Source organism: Arachis duranensis, chromosome 9, assembly GCF_000817695.3.
Source record: "Arachis duranensis cultivar V14167 chromosome 9, aradu.V14167.gnm2.J7QH, whole genome shotgun sequence".
NCBI lineage: Eukaryota > Viridiplantae > Streptophyta > Magnoliopsida > Fabales > Fabaceae > Arachis > Arachis duranensis.
The window spans coordinates 4,397,969-4,424,360 of NC_029780.3; the positions used below are offsets into that span (position 1 = coordinate 4,397,969).

Here is a 26,392-nt window from a genome sequence, read left to right on the forward strand (position 1 = left end):
AAACCCATGTATATATATATATATATTTTTTTTTTTAGGATATAATAATAACAAATTTAGTTTGTTTTGACAAGAAATATTGCTAATTAGAATAAGATTATGATTTTAATAAAAAGTTCACTTATCATGCACTTAGTGCAAAGAACTAAATGTAGGACATGATAGAGAACGATAAAGAAATAAAATTAGTGAACTAATAGGAAAACAAATAGCCAAGATAGTCTTTATATCTACGTATATATTAATGCACCCTTTTATAGTTAAATGTGTGTAATAATGACAAATGCAAGATTAGTTAAGATAAGAGTTTTACATTCTAATTATTTGGTGGAAATTCAGGTGCAGTTAATTTTACATAAAATTAATAACTCAGAATTGTTAAATAAAAATTTAATCAAATTAATCAAATCATTTAACTATTCTCAACTATTAATTTTACAGTTTGAAATTAACTGCACATAATAAATTTTCATCATTATGTTTATGTAGGTTTAAAATTTAGATGTGTAATTTTTGATTTATTGAATGTGAGAATATTTTATTGTTGATTGGTTATTAATTAGTTAATATTTGTTACATCTCTAGCAAAATTGTACATATATATTTTAGAAATTCATTTCCTTAGTTTTTAGAGTATATGAGGATCGAGCTTCCTCCTCAATTATAAAAAAAAAAAGAAAAACGTTTGTTTTTAGCATGTTTAATTATTCGGATGATCATTATAATTTTATCAAATTTGTAATTAGTTTTTTATTTTTTTTAATTAGATTTTTACACTGGTTTAATTTTATAATTAGGTTCTTTTTAGTGTAAAAAATATTAGAGTTAATTAAATATTTTTTTGCAAATTAAAAGTATTCATAATTATGAATCTAATTAAATCTTTGACTATATATTTTTTGAGAGAAATATCCTGTTATTGTTAATATTTTTAACATAAAAAAAATCTAATTACAAAATTAAAAACAGAATCTAATTAAAAAGAAAAAAGGTATACAAATTTATTTACAAATTGGATAAAATTATAAGGATCATAAGAGTGATTAAGCCTTTTTAGTATGAAATTATGCTTTCAAATTTTATATAATAATGAAGCTAGGGGAGAAAAAGAAAAGATAGAAATTAAGTTTTAATAAATATATTAGAATGTCTCACCAATAAAATCTACCATGCTTAAGGCTTGATGGGTACGTAGCTGAATGAGTATAGTGATTTCTTTTAGTTGAAGACATCAAAGAAGAAATAGAAGGTTGATATTCATGGTTTCTTTTAACTTTTCGTAGCCTAGGAGGTTGACGATGACGGGGACGGGGACGGCGAGGCAGAGGCGGAGGCGAAATTGGTATAGTTGGAATCGGAGAAGGATGTTCTGGATTTGGATATGGAACTGTCGGAATTGGTTCAGTTTCCATTGGATACACCATTATTCCTCCTTGATAGTAGTAACTGGGATCATCTCTAACTAAAGGAGTAATAAAGAAGGAATAATCCATGGAATGTCCTTGGAATGATCATTAATTATTTTAAGAAGCAATCAAGATTATTTGGAAATTCACCATACCTACATATGCAGGGTCATGTCTTTGTCCTCTTTCCAAATCCTTCAACAATGTTGGATGCTTGAAATTGTTTCTCACATCCTTGTCAAAGTATTCTACCCCTACATTTACATAAATGATTAATTGTATATTTTTATATCAATAAAAATAATTATTTTTTAAATTTATTATTCAAAAAATTTATCTAAACATATGAATCTAATTAGATTATCGTATTTTTTTTTATATAAATTTTCAATACATTAAAATTAAACTCTCGGCATATATATGTTACCTATAATAAGTAACATTTTAAGATGAAGTTATACTTGTAATATAAAAGACTATGGCAGAAAGAAAATAAGTTTTAAATATTAGAATTTCTTACCAATAGTATCTTGCATGCTTATTAAGGCAGGAGGGGTAGATGTATGAGTATAGTGATTGCTTGTAGTTGAAGGCACCAGAAAAGGAATATAAGGTTGATAATCATAATAAGGATAGTAACCAACTAGGTGAGACGTATATATAGGGTTTTTCTTAATCCCTTGAAAGGCATTAGAATGGTAACCCAACAAATCAGTATGATAAGGTAGCAAATTAGGACGAGGAGGTGGACCAGGACGCGGCCGACGAGGCGGCCAATCTGGAGGTGGAGGGGGTGGCGGAGGTGAACCCGGAGGCGGCACAGGAATTGGTTCTAATCCCATTGGATATATCATAAATTCGCCTTGGTGATAAATGAGATAATAGCTAACTAAATAAATAGAATAGGAAAAAAAATTAACGAAATTAAAAAGCTTAAAAATGGAAAAAAAATTCCAAAAGAAAGAGAAATATTTGATAACAAAATCAATTAAAAAAATTTAATATCTTATTTAATGTTTATTAATTATTGTTAAAATTAATAAATATTAAATAAGATAAATTTAAATTATTTTTTTATATTCTTAATATTACTAAAAAAAATTGCAGACAATTGTTGCTTAAAAAGAAATGAATGGATATATTTAGGTAAGATGCAAAGTTAAAATAATTTCAATTATCAATTAGAAATGTAATTTATTTTCTCTATTATTGATTACCATAAATTTAACTCTAGGATTTATATTTTAAGTAAAGGCAATTTTAATGTAATGTGTTTTTCTTGGTCTTTATATTATATAAAAGACTAAAAATATAAGAGTACTGTTAGGTGATAAGTCATTTTTTATTAAATTAAATTCAAAATCAAATATCTCAAAAAGTCCAAAACATAAAATTAGTGTTTTTTCTTTTTCTTCAGTCTCTTATTTTCTCTTCTTCTTCCTCCCGCCTTCTTCTTTCTTTTTTCCTCTCTTTTCTCCTCTTTTTATTTTGTCTCCTAATATGTTTTTTTTTTCCTTCTTCACCGTTATTGCGATTTTTTTCTTTCTTTTCATTTTCTTCCTTCTCAACATATTTCTTCTTCTTCTCTTATTCACACCACTATTATTTATATAAAATATTTGTGTTTTTATAAAATAGTTTTCTCAAACATTTTTATGTTAGTTGTAAGAAATTTTTTTTTTCCAAAAGTTTTTTTGTTTTTATTTCTTTTAAAATAATATTTTAGAGACTTAGTCGGAACTTGATTAAAAAAAATAATTGACATTCATCCAATATTTTTAAAAATATATTTTATTTTCCTCATTTTTAATGCATCATTTTTAGTATCGTATCAACTAGTTTAATGGCTAGTCATAATAATATTAATTTAATCAATTTAAAATTCAAAAATCAATTTGATTACTTAGTGAAAACCTCATGGACCAAATTAATTGGTATTATATCTATATATATTATTCATAATTCTGAGAAATAATGAAGATTTTTTAATGATGCATATATTAATATATATATATATATATAATTGAAAAAATATTTATATTTTAAATAAATATATTACATTATTTTTTTAAGTATATAAAGGATATAACAAGATATAGTATTAACATGGAATTCTGTAAAACTAAAGTTTAAGATACAATTACTTTTAATTTACGGGTAATTATTTTTTACATAAAATTGATGGAAAAAATTATTCAATATATAGTACGACTATTTTGTTTGAGTGCAAAATTGAAATGAAAAGAAACGATCATACTTACCCTCAGATATTTTTTGTGTCAAGACAAGAGAGAATAAATGAAAAATAAAAAGAAGAATAAAGAGAAGGTAGAGCTTTGGGTTAATCATGTTGTAACTCTCTGGCTTGAATGGAATGTAGTGATTCATCAATACCTTCTTATAATAATGTTAGGAATCCATCATAACATCTATACCTTCTCTCACAAGCAAATTATTATATTATGAAGGTTTAGTCAATTATCTAGCCAATATAGAAAGCTAAGAGTCAAGTATATTAAGAAAGAAATATATTAATAGTGTAAATCTATGATATACGGAGACTGATATACGAGACACGACACAATATGTAATATAGTGATACATAAATTTTAAAATTTTATAAGACACAGGAACACACATATATATAATATAAAATATTTTTTAGACAAATCATAATTAATTTTTTAATTATTCTTAATGTCTTATTTTAATTATATTAAGTATTTAAAATATTTTTTGTTTTAAACAATAATAATATATACTATTTCTAAATTTATTTCAAGAATACATATTAAAAATAAGGTTGAACATGTTGATACGTAATGGTATTTAAGTGTGTATTCAAGCGTATTTAAAGAAATTTTTTTATTTTTTAATAAGATACAGTTAAACACAACAGATATGTATATCGAACGAATATCGATAACTGTGTGTCTAAAATGTGTTCGTACTTCATAAAGATAAACTAATATTTAGGATTAAGTAATAATTTTGTTTAACCTTCTTTGAAATGACTTTTTTTTATTTATTTTATTTTATTTTATTTTATTTTTTAGCTCATTTTTTTCTTCTAAATATATCCTCTTTTCTTTCGTCATCAATTTCTTTAATTTTAAGTAGTAGTAAATTAGTAATAATCACATAATAATTGTGGCAGTCGTTCTGATGAGTGTAGTAATTTGGTAATAAAATTGATAGAATAATATATACGATAAAAATTATAATAATAGAAAAAGATGAATTTTAAATAAAAAATTTTTAATTTTGAATAAAAAGAAACAAAAATGACACAATAAAGTGTTAGACAAAAAAAAAGACATTTCATACCTTAGATATTAAATTAGAATTTAATTTAAATTTAATTATTATATCCATCTCTATAATTTTATTAAATTTTTAATTGAGCAATACTTTATCCAGACTAATATATTAACTTTTTTCATTAGCGAAAAGTAAGAATATATATTTTTAATTCACCTATTTTTGCTTTTGGAATTTTATATTTTTTTAACTTTGTCTTTTCAAAATACGGAAACCACAATATTATATCAATAATGCTTTCTGGCAACCTAGCATAGTCGAAGTAGTAGATTCCAATTTAAATAATCTAACAACTAAAGTATATGTGAAAGAACATTAGATCAATACATCGTGTAATTAATGACAATCAGATATCCATGTGTTATATATGTTCATAGGAAAATTAATTATGTCAGTTTTTGATTTTATAAAAAAAATAAATAAAAATGTGCACGTAATTAATGACAATTATATATAAAAGGTACTAGGTCTTAGAGAAGAAGTTCAGCGAGAGAGAGAAGAGTAGACAGAGAAACTGAGAAAGTGTGAATTTGCATTACATTTAACTAAGCAACTGAATTTCAGCATGTAAGGAATTACAATTTATATGTACATAGCTGGCTAACTAACACTAACTTGACTCATACACTAAGCTAACTAATTGTAACAAATTATAGAAGTGACTAGAAATTGTTGTTGAGTCAGCTAGACCTACAGTAATTAATTTTAACAAAAAATAGAATTAACAAAATTAACTGCAGAGAGGGAGAACTGCTGAAACAGAATTGAGAGGCCGAGTTAACTTGCTGCTTTATAACTCCTAACATCATCGTTAGTTTTTCCTTTCTTCAGCACTTGCAACTGCTTGTTAATCACAAATGTTCAGCCTGGTTCGAAAGTGTAGAAAAGTCTCAGAGGATATTGCTTTTGTGAAGATATCGGCCACTTGCACTGAGTCTGGGATATGACTCACTTGAACTTCCTTGTTGTTGACATGATCTCTAACGAAATGGAGGTTTATTTCAAAATGTTTTAACTTGGAATGGAGGATTGGATTTGCTGCCAACATTACAACACTCAAATTGTCACAATACACCATTGGTGCTTCAGAGATAGCTAGCTTTAATTCAGCCATTAGGTTCCTTATCCATACTAACTCTGCTACTGTCTCTGCCATACTCCTGTACTCGGCCTCAGTACTGGACCTAGCTACAGCTGTTTGTTTCTTCAAAGCCTAGGACACCAGATTGAGCCAAGAAACACACAATAACCAATGATTGACTTTCTATCATCAGGATTACCAGTCCAGTCAGAATCACTGTAAGCAGTGATTTTCATAGCAGTGTTCATTGCAGAGTCCTTCTTGAGGTGCAGGCCATGATATGTTGTACTTCAGCACACGTTTCACCATTTTTCAGTGTGAATCCAGAAAAGATTGAACAAACTGAGCAAGTTTATTGACACATAAGCTGATTTTAGGCCTGGTAATGGTTAGATATTGCAAGCTCCCAATGACAGAGCGATACAGACTTGGATCATGGAAGTTTGACCCTCCAAGAGCAGAGATTTTTGTTGTAGAGGGAAGAGGAGTGTAATAGGCTGTGCATCCCACCATACCAGCCTTCTTCATTACTTCTTCAATATATTTTTGCTGAATAAACACTAAGTTTCCACTCTTAGTCTTTGTGGCTTGAATTCCAAGAAAGTAGTGCAGATCACCTAGGTCTTTTAGAGTAAACTTGCAATTCAACTGTTTGATCACTTAACTAATAGAGTTATCACATTCACATGTTACAATGATATCATCTACATATACTAGGACATATGTTTTTAAGTGATTTGTATCACGAGTGAACACTGCTATGTCAGATTTTGTAGCTGCAAATCCTAGTTCTTTTAACCCATGTGCAAGCTTATAGTACCACTCCCTGAATGCTTGTTTCAAGTCATACAAAGCCTTATTAAGTTTGCATACGAATGAGGGATCTCCTTGCTCATATCCTTGGGGCTGCCTCATATATACTTCCTCAACTAATTACCATGCAAGAAGGTATTATTTACATCTAACCACCTTATTGTCCAGGACCTTGATAGTGCAACTGATAGCAGCAGTCTAATAGAGGTGGACTTAACAACTAGACTATAGGTTTCTTTGAAGTCAAAACCTGATTTTTGAGCAAAGCCTTGAGCAACCAACTTGGCTTTGTGCTTCTGAAGTGAACCATCTGCATTATACTTAATCCTAAACACCCATTTACTTCCAATTGCCTCTCTATTAGGTGGGAGCTTCACCAGCTTTCAAGTATTGTTCCTGAGTAGGGCCTCATACTCCAGATCCATTGCTTCCTTCCACTCAGGGAATTTGAGTGCTTGTTTAACATTCCTTGGCTCTACATTTGCTAAGAACAGCCTTGGCTTGACAATTCCTACTTTGCCTTTTGTCATCATCGGATGAGTGTTTTGGGTGAGTGTAGTGTTTCTAGGTTTAGGGTTAGTTAAAGGGAGAACAATTTCAATGTCATTGATGGGAATAGGAGTTGGGACTGAAGAAGTTGCTACTGGTGCTTTGATTTCTTGCAGGCTGCTAGAAGGGTGTGACTGTAGGGAGGCAGGGTTGATAGTTGTTAAAGGTTGTTGTTGGTTGTTTTGACTGATGTAATAAAGGCACTTGTGTTGAAGTGTTCAAAGAACTATTATGAGGTGGGATACTGAGAGATATTGTTTGAGGTATTTTGTTAGGACAAGGTCTGTTGTTGTCTTGAAACTTTGACTAGCTTGCTTAAATGGGAATTGATCTTCAAAGAACACCACATTTGGTGTGATGATGACCTTTCCCTGTTGAGTAAGGCATTTATAGCCTTTTTTATCAGTTCTATACCCAAAGAATGTGCAAGGAGAGGACCTAAAGTCCAGTTTATGCTTGTTATATGGTCTCTGATATGGGAAGCAGAGGCATCCAAACACTCTGAGTTGGTCATACGAGGGTTGCTTGCCAAGCAGTTTCTCAACTGGAGATATACCATTTAGAACTAGTGTTGGAAGGATGTTGATTAGTTTTGCTACTATGCAGAAGGCTTCTCCCCAGAACCTTGTAGGCATTGAAGCTCCTGCCAATAAGGTGAGTCCCATTTCTACCACATGCCTGTGTTTCCTTTTAGCAGAACCCTTTTGTTTATGAATATGAGGGCAAGCAAACCTATGCTGAACTCCTTTATCCTGCAAAATTTTTGACAGACTTCTATACTCAGCTGCATTATCACTTTGCAATATTTTAAGCTTAGTGTTCAACTGCAATTCAACTTTTTGTTGGAAAATTTCAAAGACTATTTTTAATTGAGCTCTGGACTTAATTAGATAAAGCAAAGTGTATTTTGAAAAGGCATCAAAAAAATTAATATAATACCAGTTTCCATTGTTATCTGGCACTGGGGCAGGGCCCCAAATGTCTGAGTATACAAGGTCTAAAGGGTGTGTGTACTCAGTTTGTGAGGAAAGAAATGGGAGCTGATGAGACTTCCCAATACAATAGGCTGAGCAATTTATTTTGACTGGTATAGGTGAGAGCTTATAGACTTTTAGTATTTTTGACAATACGACATGGTTAGGGTGTCCTAGCCTAGCATGCCAAACAAGGGAATCACTTTTATTGCTATTACTTACTACAGTAGCATATGCAGCAGCATAACTAGTTGGTGCTTGCAGCTTGTTAATACTAGGAAATCTATTAGGTAGCGTTTGGTGGAGAGACAGAGACAGAAAGACTGAGACTGAGAGACTGAGACTAAGAGACAGAGATTGAAACAAATCTCAGTATTCTGTTTGGTGCAAAATAGGAGACAGGAATTGAAACAAGAATGAAACTCTAATTTAATTTGCACAAAGGGTAAAATTGGAATTAATTAATTGAAATGAAAGTATTTTAGGTATAAAATGTTATTAAAGTTTCAGTCTCCATCTCTAAAAATTTCAGTCTCATGTGTCCCTACTTTTTGGAGGTACTGAAATACTGAAATTTTAGAGACAGAGACATAAATTTTAGTACCAGTCTCTGAACTAACAAACACGATACTAAGTCTCAGTCTCTCAGTCTCTGTCTCAGTACCTGAAAACAAACGCTACCTAAAGGCCGTTTTCCACAGTGCCTTCAAGCACAATCTTTTCAGTGTCTTTACTCTTTACATAGCACCTATCATCATGAAATTAAAAGAAAATTTGATTACCACAGCACAATTTATGCGTACTCATTAGGTTCTTTGTAATTTCAGGCACACACAACAAGTTTCTCATGTGCGGTAGCTTATAGCTCAAGTCAATCTTGAAATAAGAGTTTCCAACAAAAGAGATATGCAAACCTGTTCTATTGCCAACTACTACTTGCTCATTTTCACAGTATTCTTCCTTCTATATCAGATTCTTCTCATCATGTGTCATGTGATGTGTAGCTCCTGAGTTAGTATACCAATTGGAGTCCTGGACTGTTGCTGGTGTTGCTATCAGATTGCATAGATTTGCATGTGGTTGAGTGTTCTGACAGTGGCTAACATTGTGGTAACCTTCTCCACCATAACCTTCTTCTTCATATTGATCCTTACTGTATCTGTACCCGCAAGTCCTTACAGTGTGGCCGAATTTATTACACAGCTGACACTGTAGCCTGTCATATTCATAGTTTCTTGAATTGTACATTCTGCCTTCTCTGTTGGACTGTCCTCTTCCATTCATGAACTGACCATCACTTGTGAACTGTTTGTTCATATGAGATTCTTGAACCATTCTTTCTTCATTGGATAAGTTTCTGCCGCCTCTGTGCATTCTTCCTCCTCTTCCCCTGAATCCTCCTCTGAAGCCTCCTCTTCTTCCTTGCATCTGTTGATTGTATCCTTCGAATTGAGTTACGTTTGCTTGCGTGAATGCCTCTGGTTTTTTGAACTTTGCCAGCATGCTTTCATGAGCTAGCAACAATGCTTCTAGTTCAGCAACAGTTATGTTCTCCAATCTTGCAAGCACATATATATATATACTAAAGAATACTCTTCAGATAAGCCATGTAATATTGCGTTTACATGATCACTTTCCTTTACTAACTCTCCTACGGATGCTAAAGCATCAATTGTGCCTTTATTCATCAATACGTACTCAGTCACAAATCCTCCAATTTGGAGCATGCTGAGCTTGTTTTTCAATTGCATCACCTTAGCCTTGATTTGAGAGGAGAATGATCCTCTAACCTTTTTCATACTTGATGCGTAAACATATACTCTACCATCCTTGTGGTGAACGATTTACTCATCGAAGTCAGTAACCAAGATTTGACAAGTGCATCCTGCCTCTTCCATTGTTGATAATCTGGATTCACTACAGTATCTGCTCCATCACTCGATTGCACAAACTGTGGAGGAATTCCTCTTCCTGTGACGTGGCTCAGCATATCGTTCCCTTCTATTGTTGAGATTGCTTGATCCTTCCATTGCAAAAAATTTTTCTCATCCAGTTTCATCGATATAGGAGTTGCTATGAATCCTTGCGTCATTGTTAAATGAGCAGCAAAGCTTGGAGGCTCTGATACCATGAAAGGTACCAGGCCTCAGAGGAGAAGTTCACAGAGAGAAGAGTAGAGAGAAAGAAGTTGAGAAAGTGTGAACTTGCATTCAACTAAGCAACTAAATTACAGCATGTGAGGAATTACAATTTATATGTACATAGCTAGCTAACTAACACTGACTTGACTCATACACTAAGCTAATTAACTGTAACAAACTATAAAAGTGACTAAAAGCTGCTGCTGAATTAGCTAGAGCCCACAGTAACTAACTTTAATAGAAAACAGAATTAACAAGATTAACTGCAGGAAGGGAGGGCTGCTAAAACAGAACTGAGAGGCTGAATTAACTTACTGCCTTATAACTCCTAATAATATATATATTCTCAAAGTTTTTTAAATTAGACATTTTCGTTTTTATTAAATTTTTATTTTTTATAAATTTTTAAAAATTATTTTTATTAGACAGATTGATCATTTTATTATTTTAGAGGTAAACTAATTTTATTATTATATAATAATATTCTTTTACCTAATTAATTTTTATAAAATTTATTATATACTTATTTGTTTAACATGTATGTTAAAATTTCGATTAAAAATAATGAAGGAATCAATCTATTTGACAAAAATAATTTTAAAATTTTTGATAAATAAAAAATTAAAAAATAAATCAAAATATATCATATAAAATGTTTTAAATCAATTTAGATGTTTAATTTAAACACACACAAACTTCTCACAATCAAAAAAATACCTTTAACCAAAAGAGAGAGAATAATAAAAACTATAAAATTTTAAATCAATAATTTGGATGTATTGGATTTATATTTTTATTTTTAATAAATTTTTTAATATTTTGTGAAGAAAGAGAGAGAATAATAAAAACTATAAAATTTTATTTTTATTCTCATTTTTATTTTTTTACAAAATTAAAGAATATAAAATATTAAAATTAAAACAAAAAATACAAATACAAAACCAAAATCAATCTTTATTTTTTTTTTTATAGAAATACATTTCAGACACCACAATGCATGCAATTTCTAAGTTCAATAAAATATAATAATAAATTGCCAATTCTAGATAATAATGCCCACATAATTTCCTACATTGAGATTCACCGTACAATTCAATGAATTCATCGTATCTATAGTTCTTGTGATCCACGCCTTGATTCCCACCAAGATATATATACATCAACAATCAATTCTCTAACGGATATGCACAAATTCCCGCTAACATTTGATGTAAAACTCATAATATTCTTCTCCAAATTAAACCCTCCAATCCATCAACAATTTCTCCCATCAAATCAAAAACAATTGTATTACCTAGATCATTTTTCATTAACAATAGATATAAGCTCAATTGTAATTAGTTAGTCACTAATAATTAACTAATTACAATTGAGCCTATATTTATTATTAATAAAAAATAATCTAAATAACAAATTGAATTGAATTTGCGATATGATCGACTATAATCACTTGCCTCTAGACTCTAGAACTTCCAAAACGGCCACTAACTTGGCGTGCATATGCTACAACAGCCTTAGCCCACTTCTTGATCTCATCTTTCAATTTGTTTGAGTCCATTTCTTTAAGCTTCTTCCCCGGCTCCAACGACACCTCCTCTGCCGACGAAAACCACCGCTTGAACCGGCCGCGCTTCGCCGGCTTCTGGCCCTTAAGGATGGCAATGGTGTTTCCTCCGTTAAGTGATAGAGATTTCTTCACCGACATGGCAGTTGTTTGTGGAAAGTTATTTGTTATTAGCACCAAATAAAATGAAATTATTGAAGAAGGTTTGCATTTTATATCAAATTTATTTATATGAGGCTGTTGAGTTGCACTAAGACAAGTAACTTAGTATTCAATGCGTGTGATAACTTGCTTTCATTGACTTTTGACTTTGTCAACACTTTGCAGGATGGATTGCACAGCAAGCTTCAAACCAATAAAAACAAAGAAAAATATTTCTCTAATTTTTTATTTTTTATTTTTTACCAAAAAACATCATTCAAGGAGCCTATCCTTAGAATAAAATTTGCTTAAAACATGATTCATTTTTATAACTCATCTTTTTAAAAGCCTGGCAATAGATAGAAACATGATAAAAAAAAAAATATGTCAATAGATCAATAAATATGACAATAGAATAATCGACACGTTTATAAATATGATTTTTTTTAAAAGCGTATTGATAGTTCAAAAAACATGACAAAAAACTATTGTCACGCTTTTTTCTATTTTTCAACACGCTTTAAAAATGTAGCAATAAACTATTTTTCTTATAGTGTTTAATATTTTTTTACATTTATATAAAATTTTCTAACGATGAATAAATGATAAAATAGTTTATCTAGTTGAGTAAATAAATAAGAAGCATGATTCACCAAATAATGACTCAAATAATAAATATATAAGGCAGTTTAATTTATCATAAATTATATATTTGAAAATCTCATATTTTTCTTGCGTTCTTTTAAATTTTTTTTTACTCCTTAATTTTGCCAGATATGGAATTAAATCAATAAATTAATGTAATAACGAAAAAAAAATATAATTCCTTTTGTTTCTTTTGTAAAGGACGAACATATATATACGTAATAGATGAGAGGTAGTATTCATAGGAAAGGTGCTTTTTACCTTTCAATATTTGATTTATTCTTGTCCGTACAAGTTTACAAATTAAATAATAACACAATTTGATCTCGGAATATTCTATGAAATATTATTAGAGACCGGATTAATTAACTTAACTATGAAGGATATATAATTACATAGATTTGATGAAATGCAAATTTGTAACGAGAAGCTCAAAGGGTATCACATTCTTTCCGGGGTTGGATTTGAAGAATTCGTTCTTGAAGACCTGTCACTTTCGCCACCAACTTTCAAAACTCATATGATTGGTTTTTACTAATTTAATACATATATAGTCAACAATAAATCACAAGCTAAGGTTAATTATTTAAGACACGTACAATGATTCTTAAACTTGGACAATAAAATACCAATCAGGTATAACAGATGAGTAGTATAAATATAAATTAGAAGAAAATAAAATAATATAAATTTTATTCGTATAATTGCTAGAAATGTTTATACTTAGTTGATAATTTGTGATTTTTTTAAAAAAATTGATAATTTAAAAAATATAACGTTTGGAATCAAAAACACGGTTTAGAGTAAACGAGTAATCACACTATAATTGTTCAATAAAAAAATATTTGCAATATACTCTTGATAAGAATAAATGATATTATGATATAATATTAAATTTTTTATAATTTACCATGGAATAATTCCATTACATTTAAGCACATATACTTAAAATACTCTTTTTGGCGTACAAGAAATAACTGAAAACTTGTTTAAGGCAACACAAAAAGATACCTATTATTGCTTGTTTCTTTGTTCTGTTAAAATAATATATTTTGTTTATATTGAAAGGCCTTTAAATAATTGAAATAATTATTTGTGATGCTTAAGTTTTATAATTTAATTAAATTCATGCAATAATTATCGTAGTTTTAAACTTTAATAGTTTAATCTATTTAAAGATATTCTTAAAGTGAAGTAATGAAGCCCACAGCTTCTAAATTAAGTAGTTTAATTTCAAACTTTGAAGTTAGTCTAAATTTATTATGTGCATTTATAATGTGATACATACTATATTAAGGCACGGCATTGAATGAAGATATATAATTAGTAACAGTAATGGCAACGAGATAATAATCACAGTTATTTTATTTAATTTAATATTTATAATTTCATGTATATATTATCAAAAAGTACTTACTTATTATATTTAATATGTATTTTTTCAGAAGTAATTATTAAATATAAAATAAAATTATTTTTAATTAATTTTAATTATCTTTCAAATATATTTGAATTAGTAATAACTATGCAACGAGGTGTGCAATTACGTTAATCAAACTCTGCCAGCTGTAAGAGTAACAAATCTGCTCTCTTAAATAGAATAAAGAATCATTAAGAAGATTTAATTATTAAAAAGGACCTTTAATACTAAAATTAGTAAAAAGGACCAAATCTTTTTATAATATTTAAGAAGAAGAATCAAATTTTTTTATAAAGAGATAAATATATCCTTAATTATTTTTTATAATCTTTAATATATGTTGTTTGATTCTCAACGTTATATAGATATGTATGAATATTCACTTGAGATTAATTAGTTAATTAATTAAAAAAAATTACTCTAAAAAATCGTTAGAAAAATTTAATTATTAAAATATTAATTTTTAACTATTTATTTATTTATTTTTATAATTTTTATATTAACAATTTTTTTATTATTTATTTATTTTTTACTTTTATGATCTTTTGTATTTTTTTTTCTCATTAGCTAAAGATCACAAAAACAAAAAAATAAATAAATAATTAATAAAAAATAATCAAATAATAAATATCTACCATTCAATTATTAGCAAGAATATGAATGAATATTTAAATATCTTAATATTTTTTATTAATTTTGTCCGAAATTGTTTCATGTATACGCTATTGTTGTGCACAGTGCACCTATATATAAATATGTTTAATATGTGCAAGATTCACATGAAACAAAAATTGGAGCATTACTGCCTCTAAATGGCTCTTAGATGGCTTGTTCACTCAGCTTGCCATGTTTTGGGGTACTACCCTATTGACAAAATTGTTGAAGAAGGATTGACCCAACAAGAGTATCCAACTACTTGTTCAGAGTTTCAAATGCCTCTTCACTATCCACTCTACACCAAAGGGGACTATAAAATCATGGAGGAGTGGAAAGTGGATTTGTTTCTTCAGCAATATGAGCTAAGTTTCAAAGGCACCTTTCATGACAAGAGGACTTTTTATAAAAAGATTTATCTTTTTATTATAAAAAGATTTGGTTCGTCTTCTTAAATATTATAAAAAGATTTGGTTCTTCTTACTAATTTTGGTATTAAAAATTTTTTTTAATAATTAAATCTTCCTAACGATTTTTCAGAATAATTTTTCCTAGAATTTTCAAGTTTGAAAAAAGAAAAAAAAACTGATAAAATTGCAAAATATATAGAATTTTCCATAACCTTTATAATATGATAAGTTTTACTATTATGGCGCGCTAATGTGATATGAACAACAAACTATAAAGTGTTAACTGTTTAAGGGTCTTAATTTTTCAATTAACTATTATCTCCAAGGTTCTGAGAATCGGACCAGTCATCGAACCGTTTTAGTTACTGATTTATTGGTTTATTGGTTTATTGGTTCAACCGAAAAAATCGTTTTAGAATAAAATAATAAATAAATTATAATTAAACACCCTAAAATATAATTATAGTTTAATATAAATCTTAAAATATCAAAAGTACATCAGCAACACCAACACCAGTACATTATCGAACAACAACGTTAAAATAGTAACACATTATAAAACACTAAAACAGCAACATCAGTACATTATCAAAATACTAAAACAGCAATACAAGTACATTAGCAACACCATTCAACAAGGCAGTGATGACATTAAACTAAACACTAAAACCAACAAAATCAGTATATTATACAACATATCAAAAATTCAAAACAGAGCATTCAGTAACCAGCATTAGCATTAGCAAGAAAGTGACGACACTAAATTAAACAGAACATTAGCAAGGCAGTGATGAGTGATGACACTAACTTAAACAATAAAAATAGCAAAATCAGTACATTATACAACATATTAAAAGTTCAAAACAAAGCATTCAGTAACCAAGCATTAGCATTAGCAAGACAGTGATGACACTAAATTAAACACTAAAAACAACAAAATCAGTATATTATACAACATATCAAAAGTTTAAAATAGAGCATTCATTAACCAAGCATTAGCATTAGCAAGGCATTGATAACACTAAATTAAATAGGCAAATTATTTTTTCAATGAATAAAAAGAGCAACTAATTATGGAAGAGAAAAAGAATATGATATATATGATTACATGAAATGAAATGAGTAAAGAATTGAATTGATAAGAAGAAATTGTGATAGATGAGTGATTGTTGAAAGAGAAAAGAGAGTGAATAGCAGCAGAAGCAGCATTATAATTGAGCCTTGGGTTAAGCAAACACATGATGCTCTTTCCAGAATTCAAGAGAAAGAGGAGATTCCATTAAGATTACACAACAACTCAGCAACTCATCACTAATCAATAATCATAATACATTCAAAATCAATAATCAGTAAATTAAAATCACAAGTTCAAAGATATTCTTAATTCTTGATCTAATTTTAATCATTTTATTTTAATATGAAAATGCTATTGTGAGGTAAAATCCGTACCTATGTAATTCTGTATCATCATGTAACTAACACATCAAAACAACTGAGAAGAAGAAAAACAATGTAGCTATTCCTGTAGTAGCAATATAGCATTAGTTGTTGGGGTTTTAGTGTTTCTAATAATTTCTGCAGCAGCTATAATCTTCTTAGTTACCACAGTCCACGGAGCCACTGATAGCCGGACGACGACGGCGGCGGCGGTTCCGTTGACGAGGCTGAATTTTTGGTTTGGGACCCTTAGGGCTTGCTGGTGAATGTGTTTATCGAAGGAGGGGTGTTTGGTGTGTGTGTGTATTGGGGGTGGGTAACCGGGGGAGGACTCGCATGGGTTGAGGGGATTTTGGTTTTTTTTTTTAACAGCAACGAAAACGACGCCGTTTCACATGAACTGGTTGGTTTCCAGTCCGGTCCAACCGGCCGATTTATCAATTTTTCAGCAATTTAAAGATCAACGATTTTAGGAAGAGGACTGGACCGTTTTCCACGTCAGTTCCTGGTTGAACCGGTTCGAACCGGCCAGTCCAGTCTGATTTTCAGAACATTGATTATCTCAAAATGTTGTACTACCCAAAATGAAGAAACATATCGCTAAAACAACTTAGGAAATCTGCAGTAATAGAAAAAAGAAGGGAGAGTCAAATAAAAATAAAAATAAAAAGATATATATAATTCTTCTTGATTCACTTTTACCTATGAAGTACATACATTTGGTTGAAATAAAAATAAAAAAGATATATATAACTCTTCTTGATTCACTTTTACTACTTATGAAATACAGACACTTTGTTATATTACGTGACACAAACACATTTTGGACATAACTCTTATCCACATTCGTCTAACACGCATGTCTGCCGTGTTCAACTGTATCTTAATAAAAAATAAAATTTTTTTCGGACACACTTAGACACATCTAAATACCACCATTACGCGTGTCAGCGTGTCCAACCTTATTCTTAACATATATTTTTCAAATAAATTTAGAAATAGTATATATTATTATTTATTAAAACAAAAATATTTTAAATATTTTATATAATTAAAATAAGATATTAAAAATAATTAAAAAATTAATTTATATTTTAATATCAATAAAATATCAAAATATTATTCTATTTTTCTAAAAAATATATCATATTTTATATATGTGTACCTCCATATTTTATAAAATTTTAAAATTTATATCTCAGTATGTTCTATATCGTATTGTGTTTTGGGTCGTGTCAATGTCAACGCATCATAAACTTTTACTACTTCTCACCATATGGATTGATCTTCACAACCACTCTATATGTTCCTCTTCTATCTTGATTCTAGACTTGGCAATTTTGATGCTTCCACAGCACTCTCATCACCTTGCAAAAGCAACGTGAATTTGATGCACTAATGACTACAACATGTTTTATATATATATTAGTAATTCAAAGTTCTAAATCCCTGATGCTTCTTCTTCTCCCTTTTTCTTCAAATCTGAAATCCCTAATTGCTCCAAGCCTCCAGCCTCCAGCCTCTACTGGTCCACCCTCCACTCCTCCAGGCTCTAGAGTTACTGTCGCCAACCCGCTACTCTGCGTCTTTGCCAGTCCATCGACCGTCGGTTTCTCCTTGCATCGCCGCTGCACCGCATCTGGTGGTTTTCAAGTTCTGCCTTCTTTTGCGTCACTGCTTGATTGCTTGTGATTTGTGTGGTTCTGTCGCTGTTCTTCTTTTGCGTTCTTTCCTTCGGGCTTCGGCACTCGGCAGTTCGGCGTCTAGTTCTGCTTCTGCCGTTCTACGGTTCTACCTTCTTCTTCAGCAAACATCAATCTCTTTTGGACTTCTGGCTCTTCTTTCTTAGGGTACGATCCTCTTTTCTGTTGCTGCTGGCATCGCACCGCTACTGGGTCGTCCTCCTAGTCTTGGAGTTCAGTCTTGCACTTTGGCTCTTGCTCTTGTATATAATTAGGATTTGGAAACCCAATAAATCAACCTTTCAACTTTCAAGAGTGGTAAATACCAAATAATTTTAAGTTTACCTGTAGGCTGTAACCAATTAATTATAGATTTATAGCATATGTATATTATAAATAAATAAGATTTTGGGGTGGGGTCGTGGAGAATAAAGGAAATAAGGAATGGTTTGTGTCTGTGAGACCGTGACTTTGTGTAACATGGCATTGGTTAGGTTAGGTGGTATTATGTTCATCAAGTAGTTGACAGACAACTTCAAGAACTCAACAATTATTTTACAGAAGTGAATACTGAATTGCTTCTATGTATAGCTTGTCTGAATCTAAGACACTCATTTTTTGCATTTGATAAGGAGAAGTTGATCCAGTTAGCTCAATTCTATCTATTAGAATTTTCTTCTACTCAACTTTTGGCACTTGATAGTCAACTTGAGAATTTCATATTAGATGTGCATTCTGATGATCAATTCTCAAATTTAAATGGGATTGGTGCTCTTTCTCAGAAATTGGTTGAGACTCGAAAAAATATTGTTTATTCATTAGTGTTTCTTCTTTTGAAGTTAGCTTTAGTTTTGCCTGTAGCAACTGCATCAGTTGAAAGAATTTTTTCTACTATGAACATCATAAAGAGTCGGCTCCGTAACCGTATGGGAGATAAATTTTTAAATGATTATTTAGTGACATATATAGAAAGAGAGATATTTGATTGTATTGACAATAAAAAGATTATTTAATCTTTTCAAAGTATGAAACCTAGAAGAATGAAATTTTAAATTATTTATTATTTTGAATTATTATTTTATTGTTTTAATTTGTTAGTTAAATAATTTAAGAAATAATCATATTTTATAATACCATAGTATAATTATAAAAATTATTATTATATTATATATATATATATTGCCTCACTGATAAAATTTTCTGGATCCGTCACTATATATATGTAGCTTTTTTGCTACACCAAATAATAATTGGATTAAAGCCCACTTTAGCCAAGATAGCTGCGGATGGCATTCGATCTCTTCAATGTGACGCAGAATCAACTAGATTAGCATCGATTTCATGAAGCCCCGCCGCTAACCCTAACCCAATATACTAATTTCACTCTAAATCAGTTCAGTGGAAAACCTGTGGAGAATGGAAGCGGCAAACCCCTGTTCTCTGCCCTACCGTGCGCCGCTGTGTCACCGTGGAGTCGCATGGCTGCCAACCCAACCTTCTCTCCCTGTTGTCGACCATTTCCCTCTACTCTACAGGGCGTGAAACCCCAAATCCCTCATTCACGGTGTGCGCAACCTACCCCTATTCTCTACTCCCCGTGTGCGTTTGTGCCGTCTTTGAGTCGCGTTGCTGCCCAGACATCCTCCTCTCACCGCCATCGACCGTTCTCCTCTCCTCCACCGTGAGCAAATCTGAGTTATCGCGGCCTCTCCCTATCACTGGTTTGTTCTTCTACATTGTTCTTTCTTTCTTGTTTTCATTTTTGATTACTTACAAAATTTGAATCCTATTTTCCTCAATATTTGCATATGTCTTCTCCTTGACATCGCTAAGTCATGTTCAGAGCTATTGGCGTCGCAGTATATGTATTTTTTTTGTTCAGATTTTTCGCTCACTCTAAATCCTGATTCTAGTTCTGCTCTTAGGTTTTTCTACTAATTAAATTGATTGTTTTACTTATTCGAAGAAGAGAAAGCTCAATAGCAAATATTTTTAGTATATTTCATTCAATATCTAAACCAAGTTGTAAATTGCAGTTTGAGAATAATTTTTACAAATATTTTTATAAATTTGTCAGAATCAGGTGATACCCTTTGAGTTTGGAAAGGGGAGCTTAGAAGACAGGTCATGAACCTTGGTTGTTATTGAGACTAGTAAGTTTACTCATGTTTTTAATGTTGATGATTTCACTAGTGCATTTAATTTGGAGTGGTTTGGGGCTAACAAAATAGAATCTATTGGTGTTGATGTTGTTGGTGTGCTAACATTGGCAAATACTTGTAAGGACTATATTGGTGTGCTAACATTGGTGTCGATCATTGTTACTACCAACTACCTCATCTTCGTAATCATAACCATTAATCTTCTCACACTGCAACAGACACTACACTCACTGAAGAGTGAGGAAGCTACACACTCTTGTGATTTGATTAATTAGGGATTGAATTTCACAGAGAGAGAAAAGCTAAGCCAATGCCTTGTTCTTCAATAATCACTCCTCAACATGACGATGATGATGATGCTTCCTCCGATTTCAAGCTGAACGAGACAACCTTCTTGGCCTCACACATGCCTAAGAAGGAGATTGCCCTTACATTATTCCTTTTTGTTAATTTCCAAATTAATTAAGTGTATAGCACTTTGTTTTGCTCCACTACTACTAAGAGTTATTGAGCTTGCATGAGTAGTTAGTTGTTAATGGTAGATAGTGTTAGTGATGTAGTAGTTAGCTGTGTTTGTAGCATTTGTTGAGCTATGCTATAAATGAAAGCTGAATACAGCAGTGATATTGAAATAAAGGAGGAGAAACAGAGTATTTTATTTCGTTTAGTGCTCTTAAAAAAGGAACATTTCACTTCTTATTAGTATTTCTAATTACTAAAACTCGATGTTGTTGTTGTGTTGTGTTGTGTCAATAACTCAATATACACATTATGTGATGAATGTATCATATACTTGCTTTCTGTGCTGTGTACTTCATGAGCTATGCTACAATATACTACTAAACTTGCATTACTATTGCTCTTCTTCTTTTTCCTGTTGTCTTCATGATCAGATTCATGTATGCTATGTCCTTATATTAAATGATGAATTTTCATACTAGTAATAATGTAAAGTTGTTTTGGTGGCAATCTAGTTTTCAGCTACTGGATCTGTGGGATCTAGTTTTCCAGTTTTAAAATGCATTTTGGTGTGCATGTTCTGGTGTACTTGTATGTTCTGGTGTTATTTGTTACAGTTTCACATGATAGTGCAAGTTTGTTCAATTATTCGATCTACATGTTTACAGATTCTGGCGTAGACCCGGCCGCTGCTGGATTGCAGGTTACCTTAGATGAGAAACCCAAAATTCTTGATGTCATTGATTGGTACAAAGAAAACCTTTTGTTGTTGTTGTTGTTTTTTCTTAGCTGATAACTTTTGAGTTTATAATAGTTTTTAAAATAAATGTATGTTGCTTTTTTGTATCTTCAGTTCTGGCAGTGGAGATGTTGATACCTCAAAGGTGGTGAAGGCTGATGCTGATGGTTGTATTTGCGGTGCATCAGGTTAGTGGTTTGGAATATTAAATACCTTTATATACAAGTTATGATGGTCTGACATTCTTCAACTAGTGAGGCTATATACCATTTTTATAGCCTTTATATGCAAGTTGTGATGGTCTGACATTCTTCAAATAATGAGGCTGTATACAATTTTAATTTTTTTATCACAAGATATTAATTTAAAAATTATTAACAATGCTCTTGTTCATATTTTCGGAACACATTTGTTCTATTGTGTTTTAATATTAAAGATAAAAAAAATACTCTTTCAAACAGTTTTGGTGATTCTTTATTCTTTGTTATAACAAGAAGCCCTTTAAGTTTTCCTCCTCCAAATTGTCTGCGTTCTTTCTTTCTCCATTCCGTTTTCCCTCTTTATAACTTTGTGTGCTTGCATGCAATTGTCTTTTTTTTTGCACAACTTTTTTCTTGTTAGTCAATGAACTTAAATTGTTCAATTATTAAGCTGTTATCTGAGGTTAGAGTTCCATGAAAAAATGTTGAACAGGGACATCTTTGATCATCAATACTTCATGGAAAAATCCTTCTGGTGAATGGCATATTGGTTACAAATTTATTTATGAGATTCTTACAGAAGAATTAACTTCTCGTTTGAAGGTAGAATCACAATCTTGAAAAATATTGAGTCTTCTTTTTGGTTTCTTACCCTTGGTAAATAGATCTAATTTCCCTTTTCTTCTTATGAAATGTTCACTAGCAGAAAGAAAGAAAGAAAAAGTGGGACGAGAAAAACCAGGAGAAAATTGCTAAGGCTATAAAACAGCTTCAAGATTTTGATCAGGTTAATCCTCTTACACATGTTAGAATGGTGGAATCTGAATTTGATATGATCTACTCATACCCAGCATTGGGTTTAGTAGGTATCACATTGGAGTTTAATTTTGTGCCAACATTTTTATTCCTAGGTACATTTCTGTTTTTTATTGTTAACTAAAAGATTTTGCTTTGAATGCCTAATCTATACTTCATTAGCTTTTTCCCTCAATTTTCAAGCAATTAAGAAAGTACAGGTTAACATACATGATGGTTTTATTAACTTGTGTTATGAATAAATTTATTAGTAACCTCTTTTAGAAAAGCAAAGAGATGGAGCTTATTAGATTTAGATATAAATAAGCTGAAATCACCCAACCTGAAAGACAGACAAGTAATCAAGTACGTATGCTTGAAATGTGTCTTGTTTTCTGCTATATATCTATGTATGTTAATTCATGGTTAAGATAGATATATAAAAAGGTGAAATAGTAGTAGTAGTAGCTTTGTCTTTGTGCCCAAGGAATGTTTAGCTTACTTCACGTGGACAAGAAAGCCACTGAAGCCATCACCATTATCCTAACCTATATACATACATCAGATGTGAAATTCTTTCTCTTTCTAATAATATATCTTTCTTTTCTATCACTAGCTATATAGCTAATAGCTTTTATATACGTGCTGACTCTCTCTCTTCTTCCAAGTCTTTTCACCTTTATTTACTTGTTTAGCTTTTTAACCCATTTTTCAGGCTCTTCTGCATTGTGAAACTATAGTGATTTGAAGGGAACCTGCTTACATACATTCAATTGCGAAAGAAAAAAGGCATCATTTTCATCAATCTGAATGAAAAGAGAGGGAAAAAGAAAAGAAAATGCCCCTGTCCTGCTCTAAAATTCTTCATTCCCTTAATCTAAATGTAATTATTCAGTTTTTAAATAAGTCCATATATGAAATTGCGGCAGTTAACCGTCTCATTTTTTTAAAAAAACTTATATAGATTTGTGGCAGTTTTAAAACCGCCGCAGTTTTTTTTTAAATCCACTATCCAAATACCGGCGGTTTTGCAACCGCTGCAAAATCAGTTATCTGATTTGCTGCGGTTGTGCCAACGGTTCATTAGAATCGCCGCAAAATCAAATCTCCATCCCTAACTTGCAATGTTTGCGAAACCGCTGGTATATTGTTTTGCGGCAGTTTTTAACCCTATAAAAACCACCGATATTCGGCGTATCTCTCGTAGTAATACAGACTTAATGAAAACATATATATAGGCATAAATTTTAACAAATCAAAACAGATATATAGATAATAAACATAAGTCAAATGAGTCTTTTAATATAAGTTAAATTAGTCTGTTAAAGAACTAACAAAAAGACCAATTCGAGTTATTATTACCAATTGTAGAAACTATATCTATATATATTCATTGAAACGTAGACGTCCCAAATGATTGCGTTTCCCATATGCCATACTCTAGAATATAATTCTTAACTTTAATAGATTTGTCTAAGGAAAGGGGAAAAAAAGTATTAGGAGCATTCATATTGGAATTAACACCATGATGAACAAGAAAAATACACCATATCAAGATATAATAAATACTACGTCTCACACAAAAAATTAATTACTAAATTAATTATTATATATTTATATATAAATATATTTATTTTAGTATATTTTATATTTTAATATATATTTTATAATTTAGTATAAAATATACTAAATTGAGTTATATTTTAAATATCATGTTTGATTTAAGATAAATATAAAAATTAAGAGGTAAATTTAAAATTAAAAAATTAAATAAAAAAATATTTTTTTTAAATATCATTAAAATTTCAGTCTTTTTTGTCTATAGTTTTTGAAAATATTAAAAAAACTAAAATTTTATATTTCAAGACTGAATCACTAAATATAAGATTAGATCCCAATCTCTCAATTTCAGTTTTAGTATCTAAAATCAAACACTACCTTAATTACTATTAACACATAAAGTACAACGATACATCCATACATGCATGTATCAAACACCGTCATCTAAAGAAGCTTTGAAACACTAACTAGTTTAGCAAGAAATCAAAAATGGAGAAAAGAAAGGAAAGCAAAACGAAGTAGAAAAGGAATTCTTTGATTTATGAATACCTAGAGATGTATGAAATGAATACAATGCTATATCCTTCCTAAAGGGTCAACTATGGTATATATACTAGCACAAGAGAGAGAGTTAATAACAAACCACTAATTAACCAAACTAACACTATTTCTAATAAAGATTTACAATCTTTATCTTTGTTATCCTTCACACCCCCCTCAAATTGGAGTATGGTCGAAGAGCTACTCGCAGTTTGACCCGTAATCTCTCAAAGGCAGCAGCTGATAATGGCTTAGTGAGGATATTTGCAATCTGTTCAATCCCTGGGATATGCACAATATGCAGGGAGTTGTCCCTCAATTTGTCTCGAATCAGCTGGACTTCAAGCTGAAAATGCTTGGTCTTTTCATGCAAGATTGGGTTGTGCATAAGCAGAACTGTGCTAAGGTTATCACAGTAAATAGTGGAAGGAGTTGGAAGGGAAACATCTAACTCTTGAAGAAGGTTTTTAAGTCAGACTAACTCAGCTTCACAGGATATCAAACTTCTGAATTCTGCCTCAGTAGAGCTCCTACTAATAGTAGATTGCTTCCTACAAGACCAAGACACTAAATTAGTGCCAAAATACACACAAAATCCAGATACTGACCTTCGATCCTCAATATCAGCAGCCCAATTCGAATATGAGAAAGCATAGAGCCTTGTATCATTGCATTTGTGAAATGTCAATCCAAACTCCTTTGTCCCTTACAAGTATCTTAATATCCTCTTTGCTGCGTTCCAATGAGGAAGAAAGGGTGCATGCATAAATTGACTTAATTTGTTGACTGAAAAAGAGAGATCTAGACGGGTGATGGTTAGATATTGCAAGGAACCCACCACTATCCGGAATAACTTAGGATCTTCAAAAGCTTCAGCTCCTGAAGACAAGAGCCGCAGAGAAGAAATCATTGGTCTTGGCATTGGAGATGCCTCTCCCATGCCAACTTTAGACAATAAATCTGTTATGTATTTAGTTTGTGACAGATGCAAGATATCATATTTGGTGTTTTGAACTTCAATGCCCAAAAAATAACTTAATGGTCCCAAATCTTTCAATGAAAATATTTGATCAAGTTGTTGAATCATAGAGGTTATTTGATTAGAGTTATTCTCAGTTATAATTATATCATCAACATAACATAAGATGTAGATTAATGAATCTGAAGTCCTTCTAATAAAGAGAGATGTGTCATAATTAGCACTTTTAAAGCCAAATAGATTCAAAGTCTTACAGAGTTTTAAAAACCATTCTCGTGGGGCTTGTTTTAAGCCATAAAGAGACTTGTTCAATTTACAAATATGAGTATCACTTTTTTGTTCAAATCTAATTGGTTGAAACTTGTAAATAGTGTGTTGTAAATCACCATTCAAAAAATATTATTAAAATTAAATTGCTTAATGATCCAATTTTTAGATAATGCTATACTTAAAACTAATCTAATGGTAGTTGGCCTTATAACGGGATTAAAAACTTGCTCAAAATCAAAGCCCTCTTGTTGATGAAATCTTTGTGCAATTAACCTAGCTTTGTATTTTGGAATTGATCCATCAGGTAGCTTCTTGATTGTGTACACCCATTTGCACCCATTAATTTTGGCATTTTGAGGTATAGGGACTAAATCTCAGGTTTTAGTTCTTAGAAGAGCATCATACTCTTCAATCATAACTCCATGCCAATGTGGAATACCAAGAGAAATA

The 26,392-nt window shown here is 30.8% G+C and overlaps 2 protein-coding genes and 1 long non-coding RNA gene across 3 annotated transcripts; 1 reads left to right on the forward strand and 2 right to left on the reverse strand.

Moving 5' to 3' along the window:
• Positions 1 to 1,151: 1,151 nt before the first annotated feature.
• LOC107464165 (leucine-rich repeat extensin-like protein 3) lies at positions 1,152 to 2,289 on the reverse strand. The gene is made up of 3 exons (XM_021131671.2): positions 1,927 to 2,289; positions 1,562 to 1,660; positions 1,152 to 1,462 (listed from the first exon to the last, which is right to left on the reverse strand). Exons 1-3 carry the CDS (start codon positions 2,258 to 2,260, stop codon positions 1,152 to 1,154), a joined length of 744 nt encoding a protein of 247 aa, XP_020987330.2. The 5' UTR covers positions 2,261 to 2,289.
• A 9,361-nt stretch (positions 2,290 to 11,650) lies between these two features.
• Positions 11,651 to 12,013, reverse strand: LOC107464163 (uncharacterized). Its single transcript, XM_016083080.3, has one exon. It carries the CDS (start codon positions 11,988 to 11,990, stop codon positions 11,742 to 11,744), a length of 249 nt encoding a protein of 82 aa, XP_015938566.1. The 5' UTR covers positions 11,991 to 12,013; the 3' UTR covers positions 11,651 to 11,741.
• A 9,513-nt stretch (positions 12,014 to 21,526) lies between these two features.
• LOC127741448 (uncharacterized) lies at positions 21,527 to 22,352 on the forward strand. Its single transcript, XR_008002545.1, has 3 exons — positions 21,527 to 21,606; positions 21,713 to 21,786; positions 22,292 to 22,352. It is a non-coding gene; the product is annotated as an uncharacterized LOC127741448 (long non-coding RNA).
• Positions 22,353 to 26,392: the final 4,040 nt, after the last annotated feature.